We start from the raw sequence: 15,633 nt of genomic DNA on the forward strand, positions 1-15,633 counted from the left end.
AGCACAGGAGCACCAAGCAGCTATTGTGTCCTGCAAAAACTCTTAAGTAGATTAGTCTACAGCAATATGAGAAAAAAGATTTTGCTGCTTAAGATTGTACAGGTGGAAAACACTAGTAAAGCGCAAATGACTTTTTGGAGGGCAACAATATAAGCAAATATGATGCACAACAATGATTTTATAGTAACAGAAACACGCACGCAAGTTTGGGGTAGGCAAAACAGTAGGAACATCCTTTTCATTCCAAACACCAACCTGTAACTTGCTGGCCAGCTCTGCCTCCCTACCCACTACAAAACGGAGAGGCATCATAGCAAGCACATTCAATTCAAAACTGCCTTTGTGTTTCTCAAAGATGCGACTGCAATCACCTTTTATCTCTCCCCATCCCCTTTTCTTTTTTCTTTTTCTTTTCTCCCCGATGCAGAAATGCCCATACGCAGTCTGAGGGGCGAGCAAGGTCCCCCTGGTGAGCCTGGACCACGAGGGCCTCCAGGACCACCAGGATTACCAGGACATGGTGTGCCAGGAGCCAAAGGAAAACCAGGCCCGCAAGGATATCCAGGAATTGGGAAGCCGGGTTTGCCAGGGATGCCAGGGAAACCGGGTGTCATGGGGCCCCCAGGGCCAAGAGGGGAGATGGGGCCAAAGGGGGAGATCGGGCCCATGGGGATACCCGGGCCGCAAGGACCACCGGGGCCTCATGGCCTTCCTGGCATTGGGAAAGCGGGTGCTCCGGGGCTGCAGGGACAGCCAGGACCAAAGGGTGAGCCCGGGATGAAGGGGCCCCCGGGAGCCCCCGGGATCCCAGGGCCAAAGGGGGAGAAGGGCGTTGGGATCCCAGGTTTGCCAGGGCTCAAGGGTCCACCCGGGCTGCCAGGTCCCCCTGGCCCCGTGGGCCTGCCGGGGGTGGGCAAGCCAGGCATGGTCGGCTTCCCCGGCCCACAGGGACCCCTGGGCAAACCTGGACCCCCAGGAGAGCTGGGGCTGCAGGGACCCCCGGGGGCCCCTGGGATGCAGGGCCCTCCCGGCCTGCCTGGCGTTGGCAAACCCGGCCAGGACGGTGTCCCCGGCCAGCCGGGCTTCCCAGGCGGGAAAGGGGAGCAAGGCCTGCCAGGCCTGCCAGGGCCCCCTGGCCTTCCTGGGGTTGGGAAGCCAGGTTTCCCTGGGCCCAAGGGTGAGCGTGGGGTGGGTGGTCTGCCCGGACCCCTGGGGCCAAAAGGGGAGAAGGGGCACGCAGGGCCACCGGGCATGGGGGGGCCACCAGGGGAGCCAGGCCAGCCAGGACTGCCGGGCATCATGGGCCCCCCGGGGGCTGCCGGCTTCCCAGGACCCAAAGGAGAAGGTGGTGCCGTGGGGCCACCAGGACCGGTGGGCCCCAAGGGCGAACCCGGCCTGCAGGGTTTTCCAGGGAAGCCAGGCTTCCCTGGGGAAGTGGGGGCCCCCGGGTTGCGGGGGCTTCCAGGCCCCACAGGGCCCAAGGGGGAAGCCGGGCATAAAGGCTTGCCAGGGCTGCCAGGTGTCCCAGGGCTGGTGGGGCCTAAAGGGGAGCCAGGGCTCCCTGGTGCCCAGGGGCTTCAGGGCCCCTCGGGCATCCCGGGCATTGCGGGACCCAGTGGTCCCATCGGCCCCCCAGGGTTGCCAGGGGCAAAGGGGGAGCCCGGCCTGCCCGGACCACCCGGCTTCCCTGGCATGGGCAAACCTGGTGCTGCCGGGCTACAGGGACCCCCGGGGAAGCCCGGGGCACTCGGTCCCCCTGGCCAGCCAGGACTCCAGGGACCACCTGGCCCCCCTGGGCCTCCAGGTCCCCCGGTCATCATCCCACCCACTCCACCATCCGTGGGACAATACCTGCCTGAAGTGGGGCCGATAGACGGCGTCAAGCCCCCCTACGGCTACAAGGGCAAGAAAGGCAAGGCTGGCGGCGCCGTCTATGAGATGCCCGCGTTCACGGCAGAGCTCCTCACCCCCTTCCCCCGGGTCGGGGTGCCGGTGAAGTTCGACAAGCTCCTCTACAACGGCCGGCAGAACTACAACCCCCAGACGGGGATCTTCACCTGCGAGATCCCCGGCATCTACTACTTCGCCTACCACGTCCACTGTAAAGGGGCCAGCGTCTGGGTGGCGTTGTTCAAGAACAACGAGCCGCTGATGTACACCTACGACGAGTACAAGAAGGGCTTCCTGGACCAGGCCTCGGGCAGCGCCGTTGTCCCGCTGATGCACGGAGACAAGGTTTACGTTCAAATGCCATCCGAGCAGGCGGCAGGACTCTATGCCGGGCAGTACGTTCATTCATCTTTTTCAGGATATTTATTGTATCCCATGTAAAACAAAAACCAGACACACACACACACCCACACACAAAATCAAAACCTTTCTTCTCTGCTTCAAACTTTTATACCATGAAAAATGCATTTTATGACCGCTTCAGACCATTTTGTACAAAAAAATTTAAATAAATACAAAGTTTAACGTTATGCACAGGTAGTTATACAAAAAAAAAGGTGTGGTGAACATATCTAAAGATGTGTATCAGGTTCATAAACAGTCGTTTTGCATCCGAGGGGGACATATTAGCTGTACATTATATATTTCTGTGATGCCGTGCTTACTTCATTTCATGCACAGTAATTCAGTGCTAAGGTTCAAATCAGCGTACGTCACTCACTCCTGTTGCATTGATCATAGTCAGGAGATGAAAACCAGTGACTTAAACTGGAGTAGCTCAGTCTCAAATTATATGGAAAAACTTGAGTGGCCTTTTATTTGTTTGGTCGGGTTTGGGGTTTTGTGTTTTTTGACAGCAGGTCTGCCTGACAAGCAAAGGTTCTCTTACCTGGAGACCTTTATTTCCCTTCGCCCCACATAAAATATTCCTGGAGGTGTGGTTTTTTTCTGAACAACTTATTAATGATGGAAAAGGAGTAGTGATGGTGTCACTATTCCACATGAAACTTCTCCAACAGCCGTTGGACCCAGAATGCCACCACTGCCTCCAGCAGGTGCTGGGTTCACCTCCAAGTACCACAGGGATCGAAAAGGCTCCGTCTGCATTTGCACAGTTGAAGTAGATGAGGCAGATGATAGACAAAAATGAAGGGCTCCCCATTTGCTTTGTGCCACGTGATTAAGACATTTTGACCAACACGTGGCAATACAGCAGGGTGGAATAAATCCACTTGGATTTCTGTGCTCGTGCTAAGAACCTGTGCCCGTTTGGCTTGTCAGCAGAGACACCTATTCTGCCACTCAGTGAAAGTTAAATCAGTTATGCTCTTCAATGACTAGGCAAAGCAGAAGTAGCTCTGTTTGCTAATTAACTAATCTGTTGTTTGAGATCAACCAATAACTTAACCAGCAATACTGATCACGCAAATTTATCCGAGAACTTCATTTTATATAAAAGCTGATTTCCAGTCCTTATTTATATGTTACCAATGGTCAAGGAGAACCTGCAGGCCTCGATCTTTTCTGTACGCGAGGAAAGTGACTTCTCTGCAAGAGCTGTCTGTTCATCAATGGTGCTAATCTCACCTCAAAAGTATTCGTTTCCAAGGGCAGTGTACTTTGCTGTGTTTCCCTGTACAGTGCTGCACATCACACACTGTTACGCTAGTTGAAAGAGTTAAATACTCATCACTTCTTCAGTGTCTTTAGCTAACGCTACCGCTTTTGATTCAAAAATGAACTAGATTTTTTTTTTTCATGCAAAACTAAGATTGGATTTAACTGGCATTACCATTATTTAAATGCAGAGTTTAATGCAGTCTAACATTGACTAAGGACTCCAGTGATATAATGTGGTGCTTTATCTCAGAAATTTTATGGAATGGTGGCAGGAACAGACGGACAGTTTACCAGGCATTGGTGACTTCATTATGTTCCCAGAATATATGAGATATTTCAAAAGCAAATAATTTCGTATTTAAAATTTTTGTACTGATTTGAAAAAAATATCTTATTAAATACCTTTAAAAAAAAATATTAATCCTGTCTTCATTCAGTGGAAGTGTTAGAAGGAACGTCCAACCCACTGACTTCATACATCAGATGGTAAGGACTCTTTGAAACCACTGACAGCCCAATGTAACAAAAAAAACCCGCTATACCCTTTTCTTTAGTTCCCCTCTACAGGCAAAACCTGCCCTAAGCCACAGTGGGGGGACGTGCTGTCCCGGCATCGCATTTAGCATAAGAGGGGGGCTGGGGCTGGGGGGGGACAGGCCGAGTGAGGGGTCCCTCAGGCACCCAGTGGGACAGGGCCAGCTCAGCAGGAGCGGATGCGGGAGCCCAGTGTAGACAGGCACAGGGGCAGCGCGGGGGAACACGAGAGATGGGGCAGCCTAGAAGTGCCACGTTTAGTGTTTGTGCTCGCCTAAAAAGCCAGAGCTGGCTGCCCAGGCTGGGAGATGCACACCACATCCCTGGCTCTGCCTGTGATTTGGAAACAGCTTTTCACACTCCTCCTCATTTCTTCCACCTGCAGCAAAAACCGAGTGTGAAAGCGGCAACATATTTATCGCGAATTTACCATCACTATTCAACTGTGGCTCCATGGCAGGGAGTAAATTACAACCCATGGGGTGGCACCCCTGATCTCACCTCCAAGACAGGCATTTCCTCCAGGCTGGGAACTCCTGAACTGTCTGTACCAAAATGAATGCATTGCATACCTGTTAGCATCAGGTAATTGTTTTCTAAGTCTCCCTTAGACTCCCTGAAGCTTCCTGCTCCCCAGTATCTCAGTCTTACTGCACAAAAAAGAAAAAACAAAGCATGAGCAAAGTATCTCAACCACTGTCTCTCACTTTCTATCACTTCAGTTAAATGTCTTTTATTTTAGCACTCCCCTGAAAGTCCCCAGTAAGACAGGCAGGATTAAAAAAAACATGAAAAATTAAACTCAGGAGGATGCTGCTCCTTATCTTACCTACAAAACCTATGTCCCAGCTTTGCTTTTATTCAGCCTGCAGCGCTGTTCCCACCCACAGTACAGCTCAGCCTGCCTAGACTCTGAAATTTTCAGCCTTGTTTGCTCTACTAAGCACCAAAGTTTGTTCTCAAACTCAACGCCATATCTGATAACACTGTGTGTACTTTACACAGCGTTAATAATGAAGGGAACCGGGCACACAGGCGCATCCGTGCACACACACACACACGCAGAGGACTGACCTTGCAGAAATAAGCCTGAGGGCACCGTCTTTAACAGAATTTATTCACAGGAAAACAGTCTCTTTCCATTTGTAGTATTCACGATTTCACTTGAAAACTGTAAGAGTGTCTTCAAAATACAGCTGGCACTTTAAACGCATATAAAACTTAAGACAAATAGCAAATAAAACATATTTACTGATCCCAAAAACAGATGTTGAGCTTTGCATGTTTTTAAAAATCAAACTCCACTTAAAAGTTAAGGTATTTACACTACCTCCCAGGGCATCGTTAAAAAGGAAACGGGTGGCATAGGAAACAAAAAGTACCACACACTAATTATTAAACACCAAAGTTGTGATTCTGTATTATTATCAGCAATAGAGTCATTGGAAATGTCATTTAGTGATATCTTTTAGGCACTCTCAGATTTGCATTTAGTGCAATAGTTTGTGACCTTCCTTTTTAAGTTGTATCTCCACGTTTCCCTTAACTATTACAGCAGATGAAAAAAAAATAACTTTCCTGACAGAAAACAAACAAAAACCCTAAAAGACTGAGCCAAACAGAGCTTTCAGGCGATGCATGTCATCCTGCCTGTGTTGTGCATTCTTCGGTACCTTCGAGCTGTGTCTTTCTGATGATGCAGCATTTTGAGAGGGGTGGCAGATAACACGCAGGAGCACCTTTACTGCAAGATGCTGCTATCTTGAAATTCAGCAGGCTGCTGGAGAACAGGGCAGAGGAAGAAGGGATGAGACCATCCGACTCAGCAATTGATACAGGAAGAAAATTCATGGGAGACACTGGGAACCTATTTAGTTACGTCATTACCAGACATGGAAATAAAGCTGGCAGCACCTGAGGATTCAAAATTCACCAGATTTGTTGCTACTGCGATTGAAAAACAACAGAGTAGCTTTTAAAGGGAAGTTTCAGTGCAGAGACTTCACTTTCAGGAATGGCAAAAATGGAAACAGAAAACCTTAATAGTGGCTCCCTCTCAGAAAGATCTAAGGTATTTGAAGTTAGCGTTATTGCTTTTGTCAAAAAGGCCCAGGGCAAATCTTTGGTATTGCAAAATGCCTGTGAAAATGCGTGCCTGGGTAGAATAGACACTGTGATACGTGGCCATTACTGAGAAACACACCACGGACAGTTATTACTGCCCACATGAAGTTTGTGTAAAAGCGATTCTGTCCTCAAGGCAGGAAAGCAGAAACGACTGTGTGGAGCAGGTGATGAAACAGGGCTGGTGTACACAGAAGCCTATCAAAACATCTTAGGGGTTGGTGGGAGGAATTAATCACTTGGCTCACTACTTATTATTGAAGAGAACAAGGTACTGGCCTGTGAGCTGTGCTTTCAAAAAACCCAGTACCCTATGGTTTATCAACAATATCAACCCTTGGCTCGGCCCCAAGTGAACAGGTCTGGCTGTAAACTTTACTTAGTCACACTGCGATGGCAACCTCAGCGCTTGCAGACTTGACAATCCTACAAGAGCACAGAAGTGGGAGAATATCCCTGGGGGTACTGTTTAATTTCAGAAAGTCTGTCATACAAATGGGGAGGCTTATTAGGAACAAATAAAACGGAGCACCTGATAAGGATAAATGCTTGTAGACAGCATATTAAATGCATTGAGAATGTCAAACACATTATCCAAAATAAAATAATTTAAAAAATATCTTAGGGAGACCAAAAAAGCTGATGTGGTAAAAAAAAAAGAATAAAATAATCCATTTTAAGTAAAAAGAGTTTGGGGGATGCCATTTGTTTGCCACGAAGACTTTTTTACAATTATTTTGTTTGGATCCTGACTATAGCAACTAAAAGTAATCAGTTTAGATTAGCGGGAAGAGGAAACAAAGCAAATAACCACATCCTCAGCACAGCTCCCTGCCCACCTCCTGCCACCAGGGACAGGGGTGGAGAAGCAGAGGGAAGCAGCCTGCACCATGGCAGAAACCAGGCTCTGAGAGGAGAAGGAAACTCAGTAGCTCTCCTGGAAAAAAATCCTCATGGTCACCACACTGTGAGATGTTACATGAATGCAGTTGGATCTGTGGTGGCTCTGGGAGTGACCAGGGTTTTGTTTTTTTTCACGTGGAATTGCTACTGTCAGTAGTCTGAATCACTGCAGGTCTATGGCTGCAGGTACATACACCACTCAAACCTTTTTTTATTAACTGAAATAACAAGAAGAAATAAATGCTGGTAGGACTAAAGATAGTAATATCACTGTTTGCTGGTGCAAACCCCCACCCTTTTTTATTCAGACTTCTGACTAAGACTTCCTCAATGGTTCAGAAATGTGTATGTTTAAAAAAACATAAAAAAATAGGAAATACAAATAACTGAGCCCTTCTGCCACCTTGTGAGGAAATTCTAGTTTCCTCTGTTTCCACCACAGTCACCTGCTGCAGTGTCCCCCACGCTCTCGCCTGCCTCCCTGCACAGGGCTGGACAAGGGGCCACCCCCTGCAGCAGACAAGCCCCATGGTCCTTCCCCGCCCCAGATTTTGATGATACGTGGAGTTATTGCAATATGTCAAATTTGCTTGAAGTGCACCAAAGCTCAGGAGTCCTTAGCTGAAAACACTATATGAGAACACAAAGCCTCCTCCCCTTTATCTGTGGGTCCCCTCCAAACTACACTGCACTCACTGATCTCCGACGGGCAGAGCCAAGGGACAAAAAAGGAAGATGAAAACTATGGGAAGGTGGTAGTGTTTTTTTAAATACCTATTGCACACCACAACAGAAATAGAGAAAAAGAAAGATGGTTCATTAGCCAATGCCTATTCCTCTACCCTGCTGCAAAAAATTTTTGTTCAGTACTCCTGTAATCCTCAGCTTCTGAAAAATACAAATATTGTGCTCCTGCCCTGCTAGAGGATTGTGTTTGTATTTTAATTGTTTGCACTGCTCCTAAACATACTAAAGCTCTCTATAACATTTTATTAAAAAGCAACAAAGGTTTTTCTGCCAGCTACACTTTTTTTTCAAGTGGACTTCTTTATGCTTTCTTTAGGTGTGATTGATCAAGATAACCACAAGATCTTCAAGGAAACCTGCCACAAATCAAAAATACACACTCCACGAGAGAATTAGAACAGCATACTACTTGTTCTTCTTTGACAGTTGTCAAGACCATTCCTAGACAGATTAAACTTATTCAGCAGGCTTGTTTGAGACAAACCAATACAGGAAACAAGCATCCCATTAAATGTTTCAATTAAAATCAAAATGAAGTCCCCACTACTAAATGATATAGTTCAGCCACATCATTTAAACCCAAATGTCAAGACGGGAGAGGTAAACAGAAGTCAAATAATAAGTCAGCTGAGGTATATGTTGGATATTCCCGATATTCCCTAGCACACTCTGCTGCTGAAGATGGGAACATTCATTGCTCGCACTGATGCATTGCAAAGGTGGAAATGCATTACAGCATCTGAGAAAGGAGACTTATCTGGTTTGGAAATATACACCTCAATTCCTGGGGAGCGAACAGAAAGATACACAAGATCCTGTCCTGGAGATCTGGAAATCCAACAAACATTGGCTCTAAATTTAAACTCGGATGTGAACATCTCTGACCCAGCTCATGTTTCTGTTGTGGTCTGGGGGAAGCAGCTGACACGCGGGTAATGAGGACAACTCTTCAGTCTTCATAATCCCTCTTTTCTAAGTCAAGTCACCAATCGTAAAATTTATTGGGCACACAGGATGGGGAGCAGGGTTTTCCATAAACTGGGTACAACATAAGCATTGTCAATACCAATGTCTCCACAAATAAGACGAAAAATCTTCACCTTTGGAAAAGGCAGGCAGCAGTTCAGAGTCGATGGCCAGTGCAGAAGCTGTGGCTTCTTTGCTGAAGATGGACATCTCCTCTTCAGTAGAGCAGACTAAAACCTGTACACTCTGTATGTTGCCCCTTCTCCAAACACACAGTAATGATTTATAGGCATCGTTTTAAAGCCGTTTTCATACTACAAGAAAGACATTCAAGACTTTACATCCATCTACTAATTAAACACTGGTTGTCTCAGTCTCTTGACAGTGTAACTCTTTTGGAGGACAAGAGAAACAAAAATATTCCATAGAAGTAATCATTTGGAAAGAGTTCTTGCTGATAAATAAGTGATGTGCATCACATTTTTATATATCCCTGATACTTTCAGCTGAAAGTTTCATGGTTTACCGTTATTAAATAGCTTCACAGAAATGACAGTTAACTCTGTTTGCAATAGTCCATTACCCTCAGGCTTAGAAGAAAGCTTCTGCCTTGGTGAGGTTTCTGTGCTCCTTTTAAACAATAAACAGTTATGCTGCACTTAAAAAATAAAAATGTCATAGAAAAAATAAAATTTTTTCAAATCTTGAAAATAGTGATTGTTCTTTGTATTTTCCATTCAGCTTTCATGTCAAATTGACCACAAAGTTCTTGTCTATAAGCTTCTTCAAAAATTTCTGCTCAGCGTTGATGTTGTGATATTCATTCTAAAGAGATGTGAGGGAATAATAAAGAAAATTAAATTCAAATTGCTATCAGAAACATCACTTGGTTGTTCTTTCCCTTTAATTACCCATGATACTTGGAAGATGCTAAGAGCTCTGGGAAAAAGACTTATTAGCAAGGGCTGTAGCACAATCTCCCACAAAAACAGGTGAGTGACTCTATTGCTCAAAACTAGATTAGATTTTCCATTAGGACACAAACCAAAAGGGATGATCCTTCAATGGCGAGAATGGGTGAGACAGAAGTCCTTCCATTACCAAGTCTCCCAACTCCTCCCTATGCTTAGAGGGAAAAGCTGCATAACCATGTTTAGAGCACAAGGAGTCAGAAAATGACTAATTTTCAAAGCTCAGTGCAGGTTCTTGAAAAGCATACATCAGCATCTGTAAATTGGGTGCACCCTGTCAATTAGTTTCAAAAAGCCAAAAGCAACACATCTTCTGTGCTGTATCCAAACGTTAGCTGAAGACAGCACAAAGAGAGTAAGTTTACTGACAATCTTAGACACTGAATCCAGTAAATTAAAATGAATATAATACAAATACTACATAAAACATGCATATACAACATTTACAACTTAATGCCACTAAAAAAATAATGATGAGGTTTTTGTTTAGTTGTTTGGTTTTTAAAGTTTCAAGATTTTAGGAAACTTACGGATGTCTATTCAACTACTGATCAACCTTATCCAAGCTTGGGATACATTGCAAAAAAAGCACCTGCAGAGAGGAGCTGCAAAATTAAGGTTCAGTGTTAGAGAAAAATTCTCTCAGAGCAGCAGACACCAAGGAATCCTCAGACATGAGAGGTTCCTACGGGCACTGCCACTGTCCTTCCCCTTCAGGAAAGGGAGGGGACAAAATGGTCCCCATGTGCACTGGGCGTGCACATGGAAGAGAAAACTGTTCACATTGAAGTAAAGGGCTGAGGTGAAGTTACTCAGAATATTGAGCTAAATGCAAGAGCAGAGACATGACTGTAGTAAAGCAGGAGGGAGGAAAAGGCATCACTGATGTTTGCCAGCCTCCTGCTGGTTCCTCTCCTGGTGAGTTGTGGCTTACCCCTGAAAACAGCTCCTTCTCTTCCTACCTGCTTTTCTTTTATGCTTTCAATTCTGAAATTCAGTTCTTCTCCTGACTGCAAGTTTGTAGGTCTTAACTCCTTCCATTATTTCCCTTTGTTCTTCTTTCTTTTCTCTTTTTCTTTTTTAAGAAGTTTGGCAACTATGACAAATTGTAAAACTAACTGCCAAGGAAAAAAGTGCAAGTAGAAACCATGCTATTCATGTTCTGATAGTAATAGTAAATATACTTCCATCAATAATAAGAGCTGTGTAGCCTAAGGATAACACCAGCAAAGCAAAATAGAACATGTAAATGGACACATGAAATGGAAAGCTCCAGGGAGACCTTATCACAGCCTTCCAGTACCTAAAGGGGGCCTACAGAAAACATGGAGAGGGACTCTTCATCAGGGAGTGCAGCGATTGGACAAGAGGTAACAATTTTAAACTGAAAGAGGGGAAATTTATATTAGATATTAGGAAGATTTTTTACTGTGAATGTAATGAGACACTGGAACAGGTTGCCCAGAGAAGTTGTGGATGTCCCATCCCTCGAAGTGTTCAAGACCAGACTAGATGGGATTTGAGCAACCTGCTCTAGTGGGAGGTGTCCCTGCCCATGGCAGGGGGGTTAGAGCTAGATGATTTTAAGGTCCCTTCCAACTCTAACCATTCTGTGATTCTACATTTCATGCAGACATTGCAGAATAAGGTGTAGCACAAGGGACACAAGTATCATTATCCACATTTTTCAGAAACAAAACCAGAGAGGAAGAGATTCAAGCGATGTTAACCAAGCAGCTCTATCAAGAGGCCTTTCTGAGCTGCAGTACACATTTCTAGCTATTCTGAATCTATTCCCCAGTTGCCAGCTATATCCCTCTCAGCATAAACAACATGTTACCTGTATCATTTGAGACATTGTCTCGTTGCCATAGTAGTGCAAAGAACTGTTTCTGTCGCTGAAATCGTACTTGAAGCCTGCCAGGTGAACTTCATGGCATATGTGAAATGCGAGCGTAATGGCAATTAGTCCTGTTGTTGGATGCTTGGGTTTCTACAGTGAAACACAAAGAGCACACATACATAAATAAATACATAAATACAGTTTGACAGGAACATCAAACCTAAGAACAAAGCCCCTGAAAATCAGGCAGCGTGGCTCTTCTACAGACATTTGGTTTTGTAGTTTGATCCCCTCATGTCTCCTAAGGAGTAAGGTAGTGCCTGCAGGTTTTGCATGACCACAACTGCAGGTTTTTCCATTTCCATGTTGGCCTTCCCCAAGATTCTCCAGTTTCTAGTCAGGGCTGAGCCCATATCGTAGACCCCTTCCATCAGCAGAGCCATCAGGAAGGTGTCCCCATCCGCCTGCTCAGCAACCTATTTTCATGAAACTGGCCAGGCTTCAATGTATTGGACACCATTTCACCCTGTTAAATTTGACCAAATTAGCAGATGCGTTCAGAAGTTTCTAGATGATGGAGATCCAGAGGAACAGAGTAACATGACATGCCTCAAATCTTCATAACATCAAGCTAAAAAAGTATAAATGCTACCGCTGCATAAATTTGGCTGCATTTGAAACTTTTCAAAGAAGGGAAATTCCAGAAGAACGTGGCTTTAGACCTCTCCCCCACTATTTCCATTAGAAGAAAAGAAACTGTAGATAAAATTGTTTATTCTCCCTAAAGTGAGATAGCTCAAAATAAATGCAATATAAAATACCAAGAGCTGGTCATAAACAGGCTTTAACTGTGCAAAATTAAGAGCACCTAACTGAAAATTAGCATTTCTTACAACAGCATAGAACAACTCATTGCAACCATCTGTTCCACCTTGTAAATGACTGTTTTAGCAGCAGCAGTGGCTAAAATGATCTGAAGTAAATGAGGGTTGTAGAAAGAGCTGAACTCTTTCATTAGACCAACAGATGAAGCTGAGGGGGAAAAAATGACCCCAGAAAAGGACAAAACATTCAGGCACTAATGCCCTTCTTAGCTAAAATAACAATTTTATCAGAGACCAAATGAGCTACATGTTCAGTAGCTGCAATCAAACCTCAAACTGAGCATAAAATCACATGCTTTTCTGAACTCTTACACAATGCTCAGTTCATTTGCCTCTGAAAACAAAGCAGACAAACCAGAGCTGGGCAACTTTGTGCAGAGAGAGGGCAGATCCACTCAATGACACAGAAAAATATTTCTTTGTATCATATGATAAAAGAACAAATCCCCAGGAAGAAGTTAAGTTACTAACAACAGCTCTGTAAGCCTAATTAAAGTCACAGGATTGAACTATCACCTTTTATGTAGAATTTTTTTGTTCCTTTATGCAACTCTTGCAGTACTTCAGCAATAACATCAACTTAAGCTCAGGGCTCCTGCCAGTTAGCAAAACTTTCCACCCTGGGGGGTGAGTATCATAAACTTAGCAGCCACTCTGTTGCAATGTCCAGACTAAACAGGACACAAAAAATCATGGCAGGAATGCTACACGTCAGGATCAGCGCAATGTGGAATATCAGGAACATTACAGGTTGCAACTAGCTCCGTTTCCCTTTGGCTATCATAAAGTTTGCTTCAAAAGAATAGACTAAAAAAAGCAACACTACTTTTAAAATGTATTGTCACGCTAGTGCCCGAGCAGTAACCAGATACCCTTGACCTGTAATGAAATTTATTCAACCAGTCACATTTTGGGGGAGCAGCTCTGGAATGACTCTGCAACACTTTCTGACTTCGGTGGGGCTGGGGCAGCACATCCGATTTCACAGTTACGCTCCTGGCTCTGCTCACACCACCACAGCTGCTAACAAAGAGACAGAAATCCTTGTTGGATGGATGACTAACCATAAACGCACACACGGAGAACGTGAGATTGGCTTAACAGAAAAGGCAGAGACAGCAGGGAAACCAACAGTGGTCTTCAGTGTCTCCTGCAGGCAGAGGGGGCTGAAGCACAGGACAGCAAAGGCAGCACTGGCCCTTCCCCAAGGATGTGCTACAGGGATCCAAAGCAGGTCCTGCAAAAGGCCACCCTGTCAAGGGGAACCCTCAAAGGCATGACCTGCAGCTTAACCAAGCTTCTACACACCAGCAGATGTGCAGGCTCCCAGCCACAGCTCACCTCAGAGATGCGAGGAAACATGAGGACAAGCACTCTGGAGCTTGACCACTGCTGCCGCTGGGGAGGAGAGGCTGCAAAACCTCTGGGATGGAGCCAGTGGGATGTGCAGGTGGCAGAAAGGGGCTCCAAACATGGATAGACTCTGCTCCAGCTCTGGGTAGGGACACCCAGCAAGCAGGAGAGAAGCAGAGGTCATGCATGTTACCCAAAGCAACTGAGGTCTCTGTGCCTCTGTACCAGCTCCAGGACAGCGTGTGCATCTGTTTGGCTCACTGACAACATCCTACTTTTACCCCCACTGAGATGGGACCACAGGAAGAGACAGGAAAGATTTCTGGAGCCACAGAGGCCACGGATCTTCTGTGGCCCTTTAGGAGATCATTATATGCTCCAACTACTATGCGGCTTTCTTCCCACCCTCAGCTGAAGAGCTGAAATGCCACGGAGCCCCAGCAAGCATGCAGCCAAACTGGGTATTCCAGTTTGAGAGTTAATAAGGGAGGAAAAGGCCACTAGTAAGCTCAAAAAAAGAAAGGATTTTGAAAAAGAAGGAAAAAAAAAAAAGCACAAAACCACCCAAAAGCAAAAGACCCTCAACTCCTTCAAATGTTAAACTAGGAAAAAAGTTGTGGTAGATACTCCACAGTAAGAGCCTGTCCAAAGTTTCCACGTATGGCAGTTGGCTGATCCTGATGAAGCAGCTCTGTGCACGGATGTGACCCCAGGGAACCGGAGTTGTGCTGAGTAGCACGTGGTCAGTCCCAACTGCGCAAAGAAGGTCTCCAGCTTGAAGCCTTACCTTTCATCAGAAACATTCTTCAGCCATAAACCGATGGTTAAAATGTATTTTTATGTCCAAATTGCTGGTTAACTCATTACAATGCTTGGCATCAAATCAGTAAGCACAAGAATGCTGCTAGACAGATGTCATTAGCGTGGGGCTGGAATATCCTGTACGGTCCCTGGCCCTTACCTGCCGCCAGCAGAGTGAAACTGCAGCAGTGTTAGAATTACTGGGTTGTTGGGTTTTGTTTGTTTGGTGTGGGGGTTTTTTTGGGTGTTTTGTTTTTGCTGGGGGTTTTGGTTTTAGTTTTTGCTTTGGTGGGTGGTGGTGTTTTGTTTTGGTTTGTTTGGTTGGGGTTTTTTGGGGGGTTTGGTTTGTTTGTTTGTTTTTAAGAAAAAATATAAATCACCCTACATTTAATAATTCCAGACTTCTTGATATTTCCAGAGGCTCTTTGGATCTGCCATTTTCCAGTGCCTGTCTGCTTTTCCCAATTTTGCAAAAGGCATTTTGTCTGTCTGCAAAAGCAGTCTCATTTAATACTAATTATAGAATCCATCAAAAGAGATTTTTGGCACACAAGGCTACCCACTCTCGTTCTGGATTCCGTTTTCCCATCTTTCTAAGCACCAACTGAATGCAAAGTACTGCAATGTGAACATAAAAGATGTTTTAGCATAGTCCACTATAATAAAGAGATAATTACCTCTGAGTATGCATTTGGTTGTACAAAACTTAAAGGCACAGAAGAAAAAACCTACCTCCTTCTTCGGAAACCTTGTTGGGAAATTAAGCCACTCATAAGCTGTTTTTCTGGTGATGCTGGGATCAAGAATCCTGATTTGACTAGATTTGTATATCAGGTTCAGAGCAGGTTTCTTCCAAAAGCCTTTAGCACTCTGTAACAGGCAAACAAATACACATTTTGACGGCAATTAGATTTTGGTTCTGTAGCAACTCTAACCA

The 15,633-nt window shown here is 45.1% G+C and overlaps 2 protein-coding genes across 13 annotated transcripts in view; one reads left to right on the top strand and one right to left on the bottom strand.

Annotated features, from left to right (window-relative positions):
* The window catches only part of COL8A1 (collagen, type VIII, alpha 1), a 91,927-nt gene extending 87,942 nt beyond the window's left edge, over positions 1-3,985 (top strand). For both annotated transcript variants that reach the window (XM_014947203.1, XM_014947204.1), the window contains one exon: positions 428-3,985. In XM_014947203.1, the coding sequence (XP_014802689.1) occupies positions 428-2,331 (1,904 nt within the window). In that variant the 3' untranslated portion in view covers positions 2,332-3,985. The remainder of the gene's footprint in view (positions 1-427) is intronic.
* A 4,861-nt stretch (positions 3,986-8,846) lies between these two features.
* Positions 8,847-15,633, bottom strand: part of ST3GAL6 (ST3 beta-galactoside alpha-2,3-sialyltransferase 6) — a 47,824-nt gene continuing 41,037 nt past the window's right edge. For 10 of the 11 annotated variants that reach the window (XM_014947210.1, XM_014947214.1, XM_014947206.1 and 7 more), the window contains 3 exons: positions 15,429-15,566; positions 11,656-11,808; positions 8,847-9,669 (listed from right to left, as the gene is read on the bottom strand). In XM_014947210.1, the coding sequence (XP_014802696.1) occupies positions 9,589-9,669; positions 11,656-11,808; positions 15,429-15,566 (372 nt within the window). In that variant the 3' untranslated portion in view covers positions 8,847-9,588. Of the gene's footprint in view, positions 9,670-11,655; positions 11,809-11,845; positions 13,566-15,428; positions 15,567-15,633 lie in introns of those variants that run through there. The other variant, XM_014947213.1, reaches the window with a different exon arrangement.

This window comes from Calidris pugnax, unplaced genomic scaffold (assembly GCF_001431845.1).
Source record: "Calidris pugnax isolate Ruff unplaced genomic scaffold, ASM143184v1 scaffold95, whole genome shotgun sequence".
Classification (NCBI taxonomy): Eukaryota; Metazoa; Chordata; class Aves; order Charadriiformes; family Scolopacidae; genus Calidris; species Calidris pugnax.